The sequence below is a fragment of the Callospermophilus lateralis genome, chromosome 14 (genome assembly GCF_048772815.1).
Source record: "Callospermophilus lateralis isolate mCalLat2 chromosome 14, mCalLat2.hap1, whole genome shotgun sequence".
Classification (NCBI taxonomy): Eukaryota; Metazoa; Chordata; class Mammalia; order Rodentia; family Sciuridae; genus Callospermophilus; species Callospermophilus lateralis.
The window spans coordinates 39,626,717-39,647,065 of record NC_135318.1 but is presented as its reverse complement, the minus strand read 5'-3'; the positions used below and the strand labels follow the sequence as shown (position 1 = coordinate 39,647,065).

The window sequence follows — 20,349 nt, the reverse complement described above, 5'->3', positions numbered from 1 at the left end:
ACTCACAGCAAGCATTAACCCAAAATGATAAATCATTCATAGATTATATTGTTCCAGCCTCTAAATTATTAACTAAAATATATGTAGTTCTGATATCTTTATTATGGTCCTGAAAAAAAAAAAAAAAAGCAAAACTCTTTGTTTAAACTCTAGGAATCTTAAATAGTGGGCAATATGGATTGCCAGTCAAAATGAAGTCCCTTTAACGTTTGCAACCTTCTAAGAGCATTTGGGAACAAGCCCTAATTAAAACTGAACTTAAAGTTGTGTGCATGCTTTTTATGAGCAGAGAGCAAATCTGCTAAACTGGATCCTCAATTTGATGATAATGGTACTGTTGCTAAGGATTGTTGTTTGATGGAAATGTGCCATCTTTTCTCCATTGGTTTGTGTATCATTCCTGAAGCCGCTTTTTACATCTGAAGCTATTTTTTTTTTCATTTTGTTTTATTTTGATAGACTTGCTGAAAGCCAATCAGAAAAAAAAATATTTTTGGAATTTTTTTTTTGTCTCTGACATGCTAAGTGTAAACCCTACATTTCTTTTCAGTGTGATTGCCGGAAAAGTAGAATGATTCCAATAACAATGGACTATTGCCTTCAAAAATAAACATTTCTAAAGAATAGCATACAGATACATGTGGACATTATGCAAATTACGAAATTTTTACCATAAAATTTAAAACTAGACTTCTGCTACTCTAGATTAGTTTCTGTCAGAGGTAATTTTAGGATGACAAATGCTTGAAATGTTAGATATGTCACACCTTTTAAATTTAACTATTTAGACTTAACAGACCAACAATATAAGATATGAGGGCAAAGGGCAAAGGGATCCACTAAAAATTGATTTGTAATACCTATCTTTGATTGGTCTTTTAGCAAAAGCACTACATTTACAATAACTTGAGAATTTACAAGTATTTGCCAATAATTATGCATTTCATGGACACCTCATTTATAAGCAATGAATTATGAGTCAAATGCCTCTCTTATAGTTTATTGCTCTCATTATCCACCCCATGAAAGATCTGTTTTATCATCCTTTGTAGAATGTAGAGTTCACAATCAACATTTTTGCATGTATGTAATATTATTTTTACAGGGCGTCAGCTCACAATCTTCAATAGCCAAGCAACCATAATAATTGGCGGGAAAGAGCAGGGCCAGCCCTTCCAGGGCCAGCTCTCTGGGCTTTACTACAATGGCTTGAAAGTTCTGAATATGGCAGCCGAAAATGATGCCAACATCGCCATAGTGGGAAATGTGAGACTGGTTGGTGAAGTGCCTTCCTCTATGACAACTGAGTCGACAGCCACTGCCATGCAGTCAGAGATGTCCACATCAATTCTGGAGACCACCACGACCCTGGCAACTAGCACAGCTAGAAGAGGAAAGCCACCTACGAAAGAACCCATCAGCCAGGTGAGCATGCGGATTTCATTCCTTCATTTGGGGCTGTGAAAGTGGGCTTTTTTGCATGTGAGATGTTTATAAAATAAGATTTTTTTTCTGATATCAGGCTAAATGCTTCCTTTGAGGTTGCTTAACATAATGCATTCAGTTGGAATTTGAACCATATTGTAGTTTGTGGACATTTATAAAAGGCTTTGTGTTGCTTTGCTGGTTGCTGGCTAAAAGTCTTGATAGCATACATTTGGTCTAGCCCAGGCTGAGAGGATTGTCTGCTTATTGCACACTTTTCAATTAAAGTTTAATGAGCAAGTAAATTAATGAAATATTTAAAAGACCTTGTTTGTTTAAGATCAACACTTTATCATTTTTTTAAGAAAAAAGCAAAACTGATCTTAAGAGAGGTATGCTTGCAATACTTATATTGTATTTTGAAGTCTTAAAATTTTGAGTTGATAGACAAGTGGCTTTCATGGTTATTGATAGTCTATTTTTCTACTATGTATGAGAAAAACATGTTATTTCTTTAAGGACAAAGGCACCAAATGTGCTATTCAAAAACTATCTTGGGCTAAGGTATTCTGTATATTTTACTAATTGTGCTCACCTGGAATTCACTTTAATAGCTTATTATTCAATCAAAAAAAGAATTTTTAAATGTGGCATAGGTACAAGCTAGAGGCTTATTAATTCAACTAAGATGTACTTGTTGATTGCCTACTATGTACTAGACACTGATGTAGTTATTACTGTCACATCAATGAAGAACACAGAGCGACATTTACGAATGCTGGTAGACTGTGTAGAAATGCCATTATGTGCTATTAGATGCCCATTGACATTTATAGCCTCTGTATATATTCAGTTGCTAATGCTTTCTCAACTGTTCATTTTCCTTGGTCCCAAATTCATTTTTAAATTTTGTTTGTAAGTTAGTAAATGTCTTTCCTAGGTACCATAAAAAGCTTTTCCAAATACATGACCCTACTTTTCTAGAAAACTACCTTCTAAAGGCACATGAGAAACAACAATTAATTTCAACATTGCTTTTACTTCACGTGTTTGAAACAGACTAAGTACCAGATTTGGAAAGAAACTAATAGAAAGCAAATTTTGTTTGTATCTGCACCTTATCTATTAATTAATTCATGTTTACTATGAAAATAAGAAAGTAGATTCTAATTTTTACTTTATATAGAAAGAGGAGTTATGAACAGAATAGAGGAAGAGAAATTCCCTGGGAAAAGAAAAATGATTAAAAAATTATAAATTTTGTATATTAATAAAGGTGATACAGTATGATATTGCATATTTTGCACCTCTATGCCCCTGTTTTCTTCCTGTTTGCCTTTGAGCACATGGTAAAATGGGCTGTCTCCAAGATAGTCAAAAGGACATATTTATTAATCACTCTCTGCAGGTGCAGGACACTCTTTTAAGCAGAAGGATATATTGAAACAACAAACACAATCTCTAGCCCTCATGAAATATCCATTTTAGTAGGAATGTTTGCTTCAAGTGTCTTCCTTTTATTGACTTCTCTATCTATACTGACAAGATTAGTGATAATGTCATGCACTTAACCACTTGATAGAGTTGTAACTTTAGAGAGATTTATGCTTGCCCAATAGATTCATTTGATATTGTCTTATAATACTTCATTAGTGATTTCTTCCTGTCATTTATTTGTAGTTCAGTTAATGCTAAGCAAGTTTTTTTTTTTTTAAGTGAATCTGATACAGGAAAAATGAAGCACAAAGGAATCAATACCCCATTTCCTTTCTATAAAATAATTCATAAGAGAACAAGTGCATTCAGAGTTGGAAATGTTTCTGTGAATATAATTGGAAATAGGTATTGTTCTTAGTAGTTGTATTACATTTTTAATGAAATGACAGTTGCAAAAGCTCCTAGGTAATCTAAATGTATCCTTGAATAAGAAAAGAATCATTAGCATTGTTTTGATGTATTTTATCAATTAGTATCTGCTACATACTAAGAAATATTGTTTTGAAAAAAGGAAAAGTAACCATTTCTTTAAAAGATACTGAGAAATTCAGAAATAAAAAGTATGCATTTTATAATATTAATTAATACATAATAAATACAGTTGACTGCTTGTTAATTTAATTGCCAATGGAAAGATTTTTTATTATGAGCTATTACATGTTTAAAGACAGCAGTGGTTTACACAAGTAAATGATTTAATCAATTAATAATTACTTGGGTCATTTGAGGAAGTATTGACTTAAATAAAAAATTGCTAGGTTCATGGAAAATAGATACTTTAAATCTTTACATCTTTTAATAGACCAAGAACAGCAATTAAAGTTTGGCTTAATATGTTACAAATAATCAATTGTTACACATATTCAATTGTGGCAAAAATGTTTTAAACTTGGACAAATCATTTTCAAAATTGTTTTATATGTCATAGGTGCCAGTGCAATGCACCTATACAGGAGAGGAAAACCAATAGAGAAGGAAGCAAATTATTTATTTTTGAGTAATGCAATAATTTATTGCAAACTTTTCTTACCTCAACATTGATTTTCAAATTGTCCTCTAAGTACAAAGAAGTTAAAAGAAGTTATATATATATTTAAAGTGTTTGTTGGGATTGCTCAACATTTAGGAAGTTTAAATATGCGAGTGATTTGTAATGCTAATTTTAGTTCTGGAAACGTTTACCCATTTTTTACAGATTAGATGCCTCATCTCTCCTATCAACCTCGTCCATAATGGCTATATCTGCCTGCTTTTATCTACTGCCTTACTAAATTGTGTACCAGGAAGGGTCATTTCATTTTTCAAAAGCCATACCGGACTGTTTTTTCAATCAAAGTATATTTTCCTCAGTGATAACACTGAGCCACTTAAGCTACAATGGCAATGTACCTTGGGGTGATTGCATGTTTTAGAACTGTGGAAACAGATTTTTGGTCAAGCAGAATTAAATTGGATTCATTTCAAATAGATGAGATGAGGTTTGTTCAGTCATCCTGCAGGGCAAGGAGTAGGTGAGAAATGTATTTCGTTTTTCACAGGGTCCAAGAATATAAGAGTGTTCATGAAAATATCCTCCACCAGATCTTGTTTACTTTCCTACTTAAATGTAAATATGCTTTAAGAAGAAAAAATAATAGCAGTTTTTCTTCTTTCTTGATCAATTTTCATATTAATGTTTCCTTAAAAAGACATAATTTATATTATGAAAGTATGGTGATATTTATCAACTCTTCTGATTAAATGGCTTCCTTTTAATGTGAATATAACAATATCGATAATACTTTTGTATGCATAACATAAAGTTCAGGAACCTGTTTTACTTAGAATATTTAATTATTAAGTGTTTCCATAAGATCCATTTGCCTTAGGAGACACTTTCCATAAGACTATTCTCAGAAAACAAGTATTTGTGAGAATAATTGGTGGTTATAAAGTTCCTAGGAATGCTGACAGCTTCCTGGGATGGGGAAGCAATGAGATGGAAGGATTTAGCTGCTAAATGTTCCCTCTCCTTCTTCAAGATCTGGTAATGTTCTATGATGTGCATGTGTGTGCGCATTTATGTAAATAAGTAAAAGGGCAACCTTCACTCCCTTTGCTTTCCAATCTGTATAGAAAGGAAAGCAGATCTGTGCTGTTTCTTTTGAGATCAAGATTGCGGCATTTATTCTGGAATTTTCTTTGCAGCACATTTTATGATCTTTTCTTTCTTTCCTGAATATTTTACAAGCTATATACATATTATAGAAACTTTGAATGCTTGGTTTGGTAATTTTTTTTTTCTTAGAGGTAGTATAATGGAGAGAATAGTGAATGAGAAGTCTAGTTTCCCATTGGACACCAGCAACTACCTTATTGTGTGACTTGGACAGTTTTGTTTACCTCACTCTTCTTTAGTTTTTGTTTTGTTGTTGGTGGTGGTTTGGGAGTGGGTGGGGGATGGTTACCAGGCATTGAACTCAGGGGCACTCAACCACTGAGCCACAGTCCCCAGCACTATTTTTGATTTTATTTAGAGACAGGATCTCACTGAGTTGCTTAGCACTTCGCCATTCTGAGGCTGGCTTTGAACTTGCAATCCTCCCATCTCAGCCTCCCGAGCCACTGAGATTTAGGTGTGCAGCACCATGCCTGGCTTTTTTCAGTTTGTTGCTGCCCTATAATAAGTGGGTTACTAGGAATCTCTTGCATTTTGTTCAGCTCTAAAATTTAATTGATTCTAGTGATGATACTCTTAATTAGGTCTTCTCATCATTATTTAACAAAGCATAGATGTCACCCTTCACCTTTTCATAGGGTGGCCGGGCATCCCAGTTGGCCAGGATAGTCCCAGTGTGTACCTGACATTCTGAAGTAATTACTGATATATTTTTGACCCTTAGTAGCAACCCATTTTGGTATCTAACCAATATTGCACTCTACTTTTTTAGCATATGTAAAACCTATCTTTGCAAGAAAGTCATACTTCACAAGAATAATAAATATCAACCCTCTCCTTAATATTCAGAGAAGAAACCGATCTGGTAGTTTTATCTGGTTTTTAGAATACACAGCTTTTTCATCTTCTCATCTTGTTTCGAAAATCTTGAGAAAGGGGAGAGAATAAGGTTTTTAAAGACTCTAGTTTTTGACTAGCCTGCATCTCCTGGGAAGAAATTAAATTATGGAGTGAGGCAGAAACAGCAAATATGAGTAGAATATATTGGACAGTTCGGTGATTCCAGGGTGAAGTTTTCTGGGGCAGAGTTACCAAATCTACTCAAGGAGAGAAACTCTAGAGGGTTATAAAACATTCGTGGTAGCTTGTCAGAGACATGTATATTTCACACATGAGACATCCTATTAAAGTCAATGGCATTTGATTCCCACTGGAATTTTCTGGAAAGAAACCCAATTAGTGTTCCAGCAAGAAAAGAGTATTTAATATATTGGCCACCGCTAGTGCTTTTCATGAGGCTTTGGAGCTACTCATGAAAAATGAATACAATTTGTTTTAAAAATGTAAGCAGAATGAACACATATTCCCATGAAAAATATTTAGAAATAACTGAATACATATGGTAACTTCCAAGAACAAAAGTTTATTTTTATTAAAAATATTAACTAGCCTTAGCTGTGGATTCATTATTTAAAAAAAATAATAGCATTACTTATAATTATGTGTGTTCTGATAACCACTCTGAATGTTTAAAATACTGGTGACATGAATAATTAATATTATTTTCCCTAGCCCAATCCTTCTACTGAATTTTCTTATGTTAATGTACACTTTTTGCAGTAAGTTTTAGTGCACATTGGAAGGTAAAACACTTAAGTGTTGATTTTAAAATATATACAAAGGCATGTTTTCTGAAACTAATGGTGCCTGGTGAGAAGATTTATTCATTGTAATTTTAAATGTGGGCAAGCAACTGCTATTTTGAAGGTAATTTTTCTCCTTCATTGGTGGCAAGCAAAAGTCCCAGGGTGTGTACATTTGAAAGGGTTTACTTTAAGAAAATTCTGCAAAGATTCTCTTTGAAATCTGGATGAAAAGGTACTCCTCTATTGGTAGATGCAAACTTGGTTTTGAGATGTTTTTCAACAAAACCAGTCCTAGACAAGTATACACATCCATTCATCCATCCATTCACTTAACATAACACATATTCGTTGAGCAATTATTACATCCCAGGTACTAGTCTAGTCACTGGAAGTACAACATTGAACAAAATTAAACTTATGTTCTAGTAGGGGAAGATAGGCAAAAAAAACACAAAAAAACAACAAAAAAAAATAAATAATATACATGGATGTCAACAGCTATCGGAAAAAAGAGGATAGGAGAGCAAAGGGTTGCGGTGATAGGGAACATGAAGTGGAAATGCCTTTTGAATTAATGTGCATAGATTACTAGTGATAGTGGAATTAGTTGTAAAGAACACTTATTCAAACATGCGGTCATATCCAGGAGATTATATCCCTTCTGGTTGGGGCCAGGGGCAGCTGATTGCTCTGTTAAGGAATGAGAAGCCAGGGAGTGACACCAAGATATGCTGTGTCTGTTCCTCACTTATGTTGTTCTCTGGGTTCTAATAAGTATCTTAATTAAATCAGAAGTATAATGAAATCCTAGGGTGCATGTGTATCTAAGCAAAAGATGGAAATTCAAAAAAGTACAGGCTGGTATTACTGTTCCTTTCAACACATGCAAAAAATGGAGGCGCAGGGAAGTAAAATAACTCATCTCAGTGCTGTGCAGCCTGCTTCTTTCCAGAGTACTTGGATGTGGTCTTCCCTCTGCCCTTGTCCTTGGCCTCCTTGCAGAAGCTCATCACCATTTGCCTCTTATATTCATAACCACCTCCGGTGAGATGTGGACCCAGTTGTGCTACTGTTTTGAAAATGCAAATATGATGATGTCATTTCCTTCCTTCATACATTCAGAAATTTAGGGCAAAGGGCAGAATCCTTGAGTAGTCACCAAGGTCCCTTCTCCACATCTGGCTGCTCTCAGCTTTGATGCAAATTCCCTCACTCAGCTCCACACTCTTTTCTTCAGATCTATTAAACTACTCACAGTGGCCTCCTGAGGTCACACCCTTTCAAATCTCCATGTCCTCTGCAGCAGGTCCATCAGTCTCCAGCCTCCATGACTTCCCCAGGCCATCTCTCCCACTTGGCTTCAGGTTCCTTTCTCTGAGTTATGGGTAAGTTCCTAGGAGTTATCTTCCCCAGTGGATTTGACATTTCTTGATCCTAGAAATTATGCTCTATTTTACTTTATAGAATGAGCACAGTACTTGGTGCATTATTTGAATGAATGAATGAATGAATCTATCAATCAATGATTTTGTCATTTGGCATTTATTACCAAAATAATTACTTTGACTATTAAAAAAAGTTAACAAGTATCCAATGTTGGTCGCTTTACACAGTATTAAAATTTCAGCAGGTGTTACATTTTGTGACTCATATTTGCTTTTTATCAGAAATTAACATTTTTTAAAAAATGAAACCATCATTAAATGTAATTAACACTAAATGATAATGATCTTTATCAGAATTCTATGCTATAAATGCAAACAAAAGTAGATTCAGTTCCTATCTTTAGGGTTCTAAATTTCTGTTTGGCTCTAAGCTTTTTTTCTCCTTCAGAAAACGGAGAGACATTAACTAAAATTATCCCTAAGGCCCCATCTCTAAAAGTCTGTAAATTTTTATTTTTACTATTCAGATTCAGAAGAGTAGATTTTAAGATTTTGTGGTCACCCTAACATGTTATATATTTGTTTAAGGTTCTGTAGCTTTTACAAATCTTTAGGCAACAACTAGTAAAATCCTATGTAGTGTTTTATAGTTTGAGAAAGTTAGCTCTAAGAAATATGAGTAGTTGTCCAAGATCACACAATGAATAAAGTTGATCCATGACTGAAGTTCAGCTTTGTATCATGTTTTAATACTCCTTCTCTTATCTAATAGTAGTTATCTAGATATTTATAAATACAATTCCATATTGCAAACCTGTTATGGAGCTGGGGCCTTCCAAGAAACTGAGCACCACAAAGACCTCCTCTTTTGAACCCCAATTCTTTTTGACTAAGAAAGATTGTAGACATGTTGCTCAGAATAACAGGAATGAGTTTTTTGAAGGGATAGAGAAAAAGGAAAGGGGACACTTTCAAGAAAAAGAGTGGGTCCTCTCAGAGAGAACAGGGCCAATGTGCCTCTCCTGCACTCCAGCTTTATTGGAGATCCGAGAGAAGTTTCTAGAGAGTCCTTCCCAGGTCCACCTCTTGACTCTTTACTAACAGCAGGATGACATCCGATTTTCAAGTCCCCACTGTCATGGCAATTGTAGGTCACCTTGGCCCATGCTGACTGGTTCTAATTGGATCCATAACCATACATTCTATGTTTATGTCCCAGAGTTTCAGGATCTGGTCAAAAAAGTCTCCTCCTTCAGAGTAACTTAGATTTCTCTTATTAATATTATTTCAGGCCTGTATTTCTCCTTCAGTTACCAGGTAGTTTGCTGAGGACTGTGACATATCCTGTCCACTGAGGCCAGGCAGGGTTGCAGGTAAATTGCTTCTCAGAAAAGAAAACATGAGGGAGTCAGCACAGTGGGCCCATTTTATAGAATTATTCTCTTGATCTCATGTTCCAATGATTCTCATCTGTCTTTCTCCTCACATAACAAGATTCCGAATCCTTGTGTCCTGGGGGCTACAATCCAAAGAGGCAGCAGTGGTATGGATCCTTAGGGGCAGCACAGCAGAGAGGCCAAGGGCATCAACTCTGGAAGCAGAGAGCCCACCTAAATGCCAGCCTTCCTTTTAACATGTACCAGTTATGTGTTCCTCATCTTAATACCTCATATTCCCACCTATAAAATAGGGATTGTGTTTTTATAAGTTTTCTATGAGGATCAGATGACTCAATATTGAGTGGGCAATATATAAAATTATGCTGATTTGAAAACTTTTTCCTATCCAAACATGGAAATTTCATATGGTTCATTCTAAACTATAAGAAATAGGGTGCCTGACACATTAAAGCCCTATATGAATGGCACTTACGTTTGAGAAGCATTCCTCAAATACAAACTACGAAGTAAAGAATGTTTTGTTACCTTGAAAGCTGTTTTCTCTACTTGGAAGAATAATTGTGAATTTATGTTTCTAAAACAGAGAATCAGTTGTGTGGCATGTAAGGAACTGAGTTCTGTCCTGACTGAGGTGGCAACACCCCCCTGGGGAGGTGGGTATGAGAGGCTGGGTGAGGGTCAGGTAACGGAGGGCAGGGAATGACTCCCAGGAAGAGTTGTCATTGTCATTTAGGAGGCAAGGGCCCCAGTGTATTTAGCAACACTGGGCTGATCTGCACAAAGAATTGTTGGTTGTCCCCATTCCTGCCACTGTTTGACTCAGCTTTCCCATCCTCACCCACTGGCCTCCAATCCCTGTGGACTGAGCATTCGGTAGCTTGCATGTACCTATTTCCCAAGTTGTTCCTAGACAGAAAGAAGCTGATTCACAGTATGATGCTAAATCTTGCAGATTTGATTTCTGTGTCTGTCCTTCATAACGTATTTGGGTGAGGGAGCTTAAACCTTGGAAATATGCTTGCACATGAAAAACATAGAGAACTTTTGGCTCTGCATTAGACCAGATTGGGCTTGTCATTCTTGACATAATCTCTTTTGATATAATATTTAGTAGTCCTGGAGAAATAGAATGAATTAAGACTTTACATTAAATTAGTACATGGTAGTAATTTCAGTGGGAATTTCCTTCAAGAGAATAGGCAAAGTTGGCACTTCTGATATTTCTAATATCAGTTTCTGGACAGACAGATATCTTTTTTTAATTAAATAATTAGTGTCTTAAGTAACAAGACTATAGCCATACTTAATTGTCTTAGTTTTGATCAGCACTATGAATTATTTGGACTAATACTTTGTGACCTTGTAGTTTTGAAATTTATATGTATGTCTGTATCACACCTGCTGATTTATCCCTCTCTTTAATGTCACCATCATTGTCTTTGAAGTTGAGGAGGGGCCAAATCATCGGATACATAAATAAACAAAAGACAATTGTGTATGTATATGAGTGTGTGTGTGTGTGTGTGTGCGTGTGTGTAAGCAATGCTTCCATCTTATATAGTAAAACATTAAGCTTTATTCAATAAATCAGTGCCAGGATTATTTGAATCTATGATAATTTCTTGCATCTTTGATCATCTACAGACTATATTAGATTTTACTACTTCAGGTATCACTGAAAACTTCCCCAGTCATAAAAGAATATATTGACATCATTAGGTAGAATCTCAAGAAAAGGTTTAGGTAATTCATCTGCCTTTAATAGGCATTTACCAATGATGTTCCCTGTATTCTCATCTTCACCATCCTGTTTATATAAAATCTTAAGCAGACAGATAGCACCCTATTAACTAGTGGTTTCTTCAGTAAGTGTTCTATATGCCAAATATAAAAATAAAACAGGAAGTGTGTGAGTGTGTGTGTGTATGTGTGTGTGTTTCCATGGTATAGGTAGCCTGTAAATCCACAATGCTTTTACTTGAAATTGCAAACTACAAATATCTTATGTGCACCTCACCTCACCTATGCAGTACGCTTTGCAAGCTATTATAATGCTATTCTTGAAGATGAGATATCTGGTAATGCAGGATTTTATAACAAGAACCATTTCTCTAACTTATAGATTATTAGGAATCTATGCATGAAGTACTCTGTATTAACAATACCAAAGCTCTTGTATACCACTGATTTAGAATCTATTATTAGTAGGATCACTAATACAATTGAAACTTGGAGAAAACTTTAAATAAGGAAAGCTATTTTAGTACTGTTTGATAGCAAGTGTATTGGGCAATGCATTTCTATTATTTCACTTTTCCTGAGTGTTGGCAATGTGCTAGACACGGCCCTGACTCTGGAATTACTCACTTTCTCTCCTTGGTATATTTAAAACCTAAATTGTGTTTGTGCAGAACTTCTTCTAAAATAGATTATTATTATCTAAACCATTGATGTAGTAGGGTTGTTGTTGGCCTTGGACTCCTTTGCTTCATTTTAGAAGTTTCTAGGTCTAACAGGAGGTGGATACTCCTCTGAGAGACATTTGGGGGGATGAAACCACTTCTATCTTTATATGAAATACTGCTATGCTGTCAGGAAAGCCCCGAGAGCTGGGTGAGTTGATGCGAGCCTGGAATCCCAACAGCTTGGGAGGTTGAGGCAGGAGAGTCACAAGTTCTAGGCCAACCTCAACAACTTAAGGAGCCCCTAAACAACTTAGTGTGACCCTTTCTGAAAATTATAAATAAATAAATAAAAATTCAAAGGGCTGAGGATGCAGCTCTAGTAGTAGAGGGTCCATGGGTTCAATCCTCAGTAATGAAAAACAAAACAAAATAAAAAGCTCTAAGAATGTTAGATTTTTAAACATCAACATTAAAACAATTATATTGAGTAAAGCATGAACTGTGTTTATCCTGAAGATTCGTTGAGAATATCAAGTAAACTTGTATAATAAGTAAAGCTCTTAGCATAGCACCTGTCATTTTTTTTTCCTTCCTCAATGTCCTTATCATTTGGTGGAAAGGGTACCAGGAATTGAACCCAGGGCCACTTAACCACTGAGCCACATCCCCAGCCCTTTTTATTTTTTTATTTTGGGACAGGAAGTGTGTGAGTGTGTTTGTGTATGTGTGTGTGTTTCTATGGTATAGGTAGCCTGTAAATCCACAATGCTTAGGGCCTTGCTAAATTGCCAAGGCTGGCTTTGAACTTGAAATCCTCCTGCCTCAGCCTGCCCAGTTGCTGGGATTATAGACAGGCACCACCATACCAGGCCCTCCTCAGTATCCTTATCTACAATTTCTTCTTCTTCTACTTGCTTTCTTTTTTTCTTTCCTGTGCTAGGCACTATTTTAGCACGTGATGACCCAAATGTGAAATTTAAAAAAATTGTTCTTTGTTTGTCTTACATTACTATAAGACTAAGTAACAAGAATATGGAAATATATTCTTGTGTAGATACGGGGGGGTGAACCAAGTGAGGAGCTTCTGCCTGCTGAATCATGCTATGCAAGCTATTATGAAATCTTCAGGAAATACAGTCAAGCATGTGAAATTCAACAGTAAAGATTTGTCCCGGAACGTTTGAGAGAAAGTTATTTCCATAGTTTCTCCACTTCCTATCTTACCTTGGCAGCTGATGTCCCCTGAGTATGTATCAAAAAGAGTTATGTGTAAGCCTAGAAAATGATAAGGTCTTGTGTCCATGGATCCAGGGGAGCTGTAAATTTTTTTCAGAAGAGAAGTCTCTTGTTCTAATGAATATATTTCAGAAACGAAAAGGTCTATCAAGATTCATACAAATCCTGTGATGACATTTTCCTGTCTACTTTCCCTTGCACACCATTAGCAGGAAATTGGTAATTATTTTAGACAAAGTCAACATGGCAATTCATAGCAGTAGGATAAAAGATAAGACATTACACACTAGCCAAAGGACTACTTGCTCTGTTATGAACTGAGAGCTTTTCAGTGTCCAAATAAAGACTTTTCACTGTTCCAAAGATGGTTGAATCACATTTGTGACTGTAATTTTTCCTGTCTTCTTTAATGAGCTGGTTGTTTTTACACCCTTGTCAATGCAGCCTTGCATTCTATAGTTTTTAGGAGCTTGATTCAGAAAAACAAAAATTTTATTTGTTTGTTTGTTTTTGTTTTGTTTACTTCAACTCTGAATTTTATCTTTAGTTCCCTAACAATAATAAACTCCTTGACAATACATAAACACAGAATCCAATTTCCCACTTTCAGTTTCTGCATATGGTGCCTCTCTTTTTCAGGGGTTGCAACTGTGTGAGTGATCTTGTTAGGTATTGTTTCTACATTTTAAAGTACTGAAGCTCTGTTAATGTTAATAGCTTTGGGTAGTTTTTTTTTTTTTTTTTTTTTAAAGAGACTAAAGGATTTTATTCAGATTTAATCATATTTTACATGTAATTGTGTGTGTGTGTGTGTTTCTGTGAAATGTTAACACAGGTGCAGATTCATGTAGCTACCATAAAAATCGGGATACAAAGATATTCCATCAACTTTAAAATTACAATAAATTTCTGCCCATGGAAGATGTGTTCCCATAACCCCAGTAGATGTCTGAAACCCCAGGTAGCACTGAGACCTATAATTTAATGTCTCCTTGCATTTCACATGCTGCTTTCCTGAACAACCTTGAGCAGAACCCGTTTTCTGTTTTCATAGCATTTTAAAAACATACATGAATAGGTATCCATGTAAGTAGATACATGCTTATCTACCTGTCCGAGCTTATAACCTTTAGAGTTCTTTGTGATGAGTGGCATTAAGTTAAGACCTTTGCCTTATTAATCCATGTGTGCTTAACACCTAATGTATTACTGTGCAAAGTGGACTCTTGGTAAATGAGTTTGAATAAATGAAAATGAAAGCACAAAGTGCACAGTTCAATTCTGAGATAAATATAGTATGCTGCCTAGTCCTAAATTTTCCTGATTTGATCCATATTTTCAGAGAATAAAGATTATATATATGTATATATATATAAAAACAAATTAATTTCTTTCACTTATAAAGACAATTTTAAAGTAAAGTTATTAGATTTTTTATATTATATATATAATTACTCAGCCAAAAGATGCAGATGCAAATTCCCATTTTGATTTATACTGTGAACCTTCTTCATATAACACCAGGAGGGAAACTCCTTTGTTGTAGTCTCTTAAGATGAAAAGAAGAGCACAATGCATTGTAATTTTGCCTGCCAAGTGACAGCTTAGCAGGTGTAGGACACAATTCCACAGGCTTAGCATAATATTATCATTTTGAGGATATGGTGGTTGACCAAGGTAGGGAAGGGGCAGTGCTAATGGTCCATCTCAGAAAGAATATTTTATGTTTGCATTTGTCTAGAATTGTTGACACATTCTAAAAATAAAAAGCAAGCTGGCTTTTGGTCAGATTTATTACTGGTTTTAAATCTTTCATATTTGAAGTACTTCTTATTTGTACCAAGGTTGACCTCTTCCATCGCTCCTGGAGCCATAGTTAGATTATTAAACTTACTTCAGAATTTTTAAAGCGGTTGACCCATTTTGAAGAGTCAGAAATTTCCATTTTTAAATGGTTTGTCTGATTTTTAAATATCTTTAGCCAATTGTAGGTAATTGAATAAGCATGTGAAAATCTCTAAGAAAAACAACCAGAGATCTAGTAATATGAGACCCATCAGAGATCCAGTTTGTACCATGTGCCTCTTGAAAGGCCTTCCAGAAGTTTTGCATGAGCATGATCTGTAGACATTAGGTATTCCTGGAAATCAGAAAAAAAAAAAAAAATGGGGGAATTGTACAACATTTTGAAACAGACAGCCATTGGTGAATTTAAGCATGTAAAAGCCACGATATTTTCCTTGGCAAATTAAAATGGGAACCGAGTACAAAGAATTAGAGAAGTAAAAGAAGAGATTAGTAGGACATGCTGGCATAACACTAATTGGATACAAATACTTAAGTGAAGTTCGGGGAAAAGAGTGAATTCCTTATGACAAATCTTAACAAAGCCAAGGAAATGTCAAAGGAATATTTTCTAGCTGTGTGGGCTATTTGAAAATATGATTTATGTAAACAGTGGCATCTGAAATCGCTAATAACAATATTAATTATATCTTGTCTTTTTACGCTGTTTCTAAGACCAGTAGCAGGATGCTGGAAAAAATATACTTTTCTTCTTCATGTACATACAAAAGAAGATAATTGTTAAATTATTTGCATTAAGACAACATGAGTGCAAATCAATAAGGTTTAGAAGATGATGTATAAAAAACAACAAAACTCCATCCATCCCTTCACCACTCCCCAGTCTTATTCCCCAGAGATAGTATATTTTAATAATTCTATTTGATAATTTGCTCCCTAATCTCTAAACAATATGTTTCTACATTTATTTGTTGATTTTTCCCCATTCGTACAATATTTATATGATCCTAAGGATGGAAACGGAGTATTAACTCAGATTTTAATCCCTGTGTGTGTTCTATATATATATTTAAATAGTCACTTTAAATAACATATTTACATCTCTATTTGTTCCATTAACTTACAACACTATTAAGTATTCACACAGTAAGATGAAGGTATTTGTCTTCTACCTATTCCTGTAGCTTCCTTCTCCGCTCCATATCTCACCATCTCATCGTGCTTCTGAGGATGTTAACTATAACATACTGTCTGGCAACCACCACCAAATCGTCTATATACCATCTTTGAGGATTCTAAAGTGAGAAAACAGTAAAGAACATTTAAATTACATTTTTATGGAAGTATTCTCCATTGCCAGTCACAGTTATGTGTTAAGGCTCTTTCCTTATGGTCTCATATCATATTACCTGGACCCCTCAAAGGAGAATTTTCCCAGAATTAAGGTCAAATGAATTCTATCAATTGCTTAAATCACATATTTTTATTTTGTTTCCTATTTGGATCATACTTGTCTCCCATGGCCTTATTTCTGCAGGAGCGCCTCAACATTTTAATTTTTGTTCTTGGGTTGCTTCCCTTGCCTTTTTGAGTCATCTCTTTAGATTATTAATCATGTTTCCAATTCTACACAATTCTCCACCACCAATTACTTTGACCTGTTGTTTTGTTTGTTTTTTCTTGAGCACAAGTCTGAACTAGCTGCTGTGCAGTGTGAAAGGAGATCCCATGCAAGTGGAGAGTGGCAGGCTCTGCTTTGGATACAGCAGACATGGGAGAGAAACCCTAAAGCCAGAGTGAAGGGAACTTCCACATTAAGAGCCAATTCATTAGAAAGTGTCTTGGCTTTTAAGAGAGGAGATGTCTGAATTTTAGTTTTTGCTTTGAAGAAAAGAAAAAGCTTCTGTCGTCTTTATTTTAGGTGGACTTAATAGTTATCCACCCATGTGTAATGAATTATCTCTAAATTTAACAGCTTAATATAGAAACATTTATTATCTTTCCGGCTTTTGTGGGTCAAGAATCTGATAAAACTCAGCTGAGATTCTTTGACTTAATGTCTCTTGCAAGTCCCACAGACTTTTTATGACCCAGTCACGGAAGTGACATTTCATCATGGCTATTGTTATGTCTACCCCAATACTCAAGGAGAGGATATTACACAAGAGAATGAATGCCAAGACCAGAGATCACTGGTAACCATCTTAATCTCATGCAGTAGGGGGATACTAACTGGCAATTTAAATGGATATTTTCTTCTAATATCCTTCCATATTGGCTCTCATCCTATTTTTCCCTGGATGTCCCTCTGGATCATATTCTAAGAAGTGCTTCTTTCTGTTTACTTCATTCATCAACTCTTTTTCATCCACTTTTGGTCATTCACTAACCTCTTGATTTTGCTGATAAAATATATTTTCTTTAATGGATTACAGACCTTTTTCTGGGAGTAGGAATACTGGGTATTCAACTCAGGGGCACTTTATCACTGAGCCACATTGTTAATCCTTTTTATTTTTATTAATGAGACACAGTCTCACTAAATTGGTGAGGGTCTTGCTATTATGATCCTCTTACTACAGCCTTGCCAGTTGCTGGGGTTTGAACACCACCATGCTGGGCCAATTTTGTTCTTATAACTTTTAGTTTTATAAGATCTTATGAGGGAGTGGCACAAAATTATTCCTGCCCCCCAAACTTAAACTGGAGATGAGATTACTACAATGACTGGAAAATTTAGGTGGTTTGGAACTCATGGTTTCTTTAATACTTAAAGTCATTGTTCAGAAAAGAATGCCCTTTTATTTCAAGTAATGTCTTTTCTTATATGAATCACAGATGAGAAGTTTTCTCCATGTCCACAATTAATCCAGTTTCAACTTTCAACTTTCCAAAATGTAAAGAAGACCTGCCATTTCTGAACCCCAAGTTTTGTAGCTTACTCCCACTAGCTTAAACTGCTGAGGAAGTTTTTATTTCCTTGAGTATATTTGATATTGCACTTAGACAATGCAGAGAACCTTTCAGTCTTTCCAGTTTGACAAAGTTTAGCAATAATCATTTGAATTCAAATGGCAATCACAAAAACTCTAAATGTCTGTATGGTTGATAAAGGCTGTGTTTCTTTGCATGATTTTATTTTCATTCATCTCTGATGGTTGGACGAAGATGATGTGGTGAGCCAGCAAAATAGCCCTCATTCTCTCTAATATCTTATCTTTAATGAAATCTTAGAAGGAAATGTTCTTATATTTCTGACTTCATAATCCTCTATTCATCAAAGATGAAAACCCAAAGTGAAAGCCAGCTGTAGTTGTATCTTTGTATCCCATTTCAATTTGTTCTAGCAAGTAAGGAACAGAAATATTATAGAGGCATTAAAGTAGTGTTGGCCATATTCTAACATACCAGCTTTTAAAATCTTGACTTCAAAAATGTTTTTATATTAATTTTGGTGAAATTACAGCAAAATCCCTGCTTGCTTTGCAAAAAAATGAGCTCAGGAACTAACTCATTAAAAAGCAAAGAAGAGATAAATTTTATATTTAAATCTAATTAAACCTAACTAAAATCTTTTTGTAACAACAAAATAGGTGAAATAAAACATGTAAATTTTAAAAAATGATTTAACATAACTTTTTAATAGCTAAAATTTCAAATGAAGACAATAGGTGACACAAATTTGAACAATTTTAATTAATATTAAGAATATTATTTCCATTCTGCTCACTCTCCTTTGAAGACAGTCTCCTAGATGAAGGCCATGCTATTCATTTTTTCCTGGGTACATATAATATCAAAGCAGCTGATTTGTTTAGCAGACAGCAGGTAAAGTATCACAATGCTGAAGAGGTGTGTTTTAGAAATTATCCAAACTTTTTATTTAATTTTCTCAAAACTAGACTCTATTATTTCAAATAGTCAAGTCACATTAACTTTTATTTTTTCCCAGTGATGTGTAGTCACTAAAATACTCTCATTTTCACACCACTAAGCCTTCATTATCAGGTGATGGAACGGAAGAATGAAATATAAGACAGGACTTCAACTTAAGAAAAGTAGAACCAATCTTATATTTTCAATTTAAAATAAATGAATTAAGCTTTTGAATTACATTTTAATGCATGCCAGTCACCTTCACTAAAATCTCCTCATTTTTAGACTACATATAAATTATCCATGTAGACATTATGGTAGAAGTATTCAGATGAATTAACATAGAAAAAGCATTTTAGAAAGGAAAGAAAATATGATGAAGACAGGCCACAGATCTATATAGGTATAAAAAATATACACAACCACATTCTGATATTAGCATTATTTTATTTATTTGCAAAGTAAATATTTATAAAACAAGTACTGTGGATGGGAAAGACACCATTCAGGCAGTCCAGAAGCAGCAACAAACACAATGGATTGGAATTCCTGCCCTCATGTTGATTCAGTTTTAGTGAATGGAGATAAATCTAACATATAAAAATTTCACTGTAACAAAACATCACATAATGGGTAACTTAAACCTCAGAGATTTATTATCTCGTCGTTCTGGAGGCTGGGAATTCTAAGAGCAGAGTGCTGCCCCATTGGTTTCTGCTGATAGCTCTCTGGTATGTCTGTTACTGTAAAAGGATACAAGTCTCTTGGGATTAAAGACCTACTCTTACAATCTCAAGCAACATTACTTACCTCCTAAGAGTCCTATCTCACAAGTACAGTCACATTGGGATATCAAGTGCTGAATTTTGGAGGAGCACGGGTCAGTCCATGACACGTTCTGAACTTGAAAGAGACTTCTGCTCTCAAATTGGAAGCTTGGTGTATTTATTATGGTTTTACTAATTTCTACAAATTCAACCTCAGTGGCCTATTCAAACATCCTTTGAAAAATGCCTAAAATGTAACTTTCTTTCATTGCTTCCACCATCTCATCTTTCTCTGCAATGAACAATGACAAAATAATCTCCTAATTAGCCTTCTGGTCTTGAATCAATCATAAATAGTACTACCTAATTGAGACTAGCAATATCACAATAGAGAAAGTTTCAGGTCAAACTTTCCATTCTCCAGGAGAACCAAAGAAAATCTTGTTTTAATTTATATAGGGATTTGAACAACCAATAAAAAAAAAAAGGAAAAAATAAATAAATAAAAACAGCAAAAAAATGAAAAAAAATTATATAGGGAATATTCATTGTGAGTGAATAAAGATACTTTTCATCTTGTGCACATACCATCAGAGTTTCAGATATTTAGAAATCATATTCTTCCTAGTAATAATGGCTGGCTCTAGTCTCAGTGAAATGGCATATCTGTCATTTTTATTATTCTCCAAAAGGAATTTTTAAAGTAAATGGCAGATATTTCTCTATTTTGAAAGACCATACCGAATTC

The 20,349-nt window shown here is 34.8% G+C and overlaps 1 protein-coding gene across 37 annotated transcripts in view; it reads left to right on the top strand.

Annotated features, from left to right (window-relative positions):
• Nrxn1 (neurexin 1) overlaps window positions 1–20,349 on the top strand; it is a 1,060,252-nt gene that overhangs the window by 936,682 nt on the left and 103,221 nt on the right. For 35 of the 37 annotated variants that reach the window (XM_076833753.2, XM_076833750.2, XM_076833726.2 and 32 more), the window contains one exon: window positions 1,106–1,425. In XM_076833753.2, coding sequence (XP_076689868.2) covers window positions 1,106–1,425 — 320 coding nt within the window. The remainder of the gene's footprint in view (window positions 1–1,105; window positions 1,426–20,349) is intronic. The other 2 variants (XM_076833747.2, XM_076833746.2) reach the window with 1 other exon arrangement.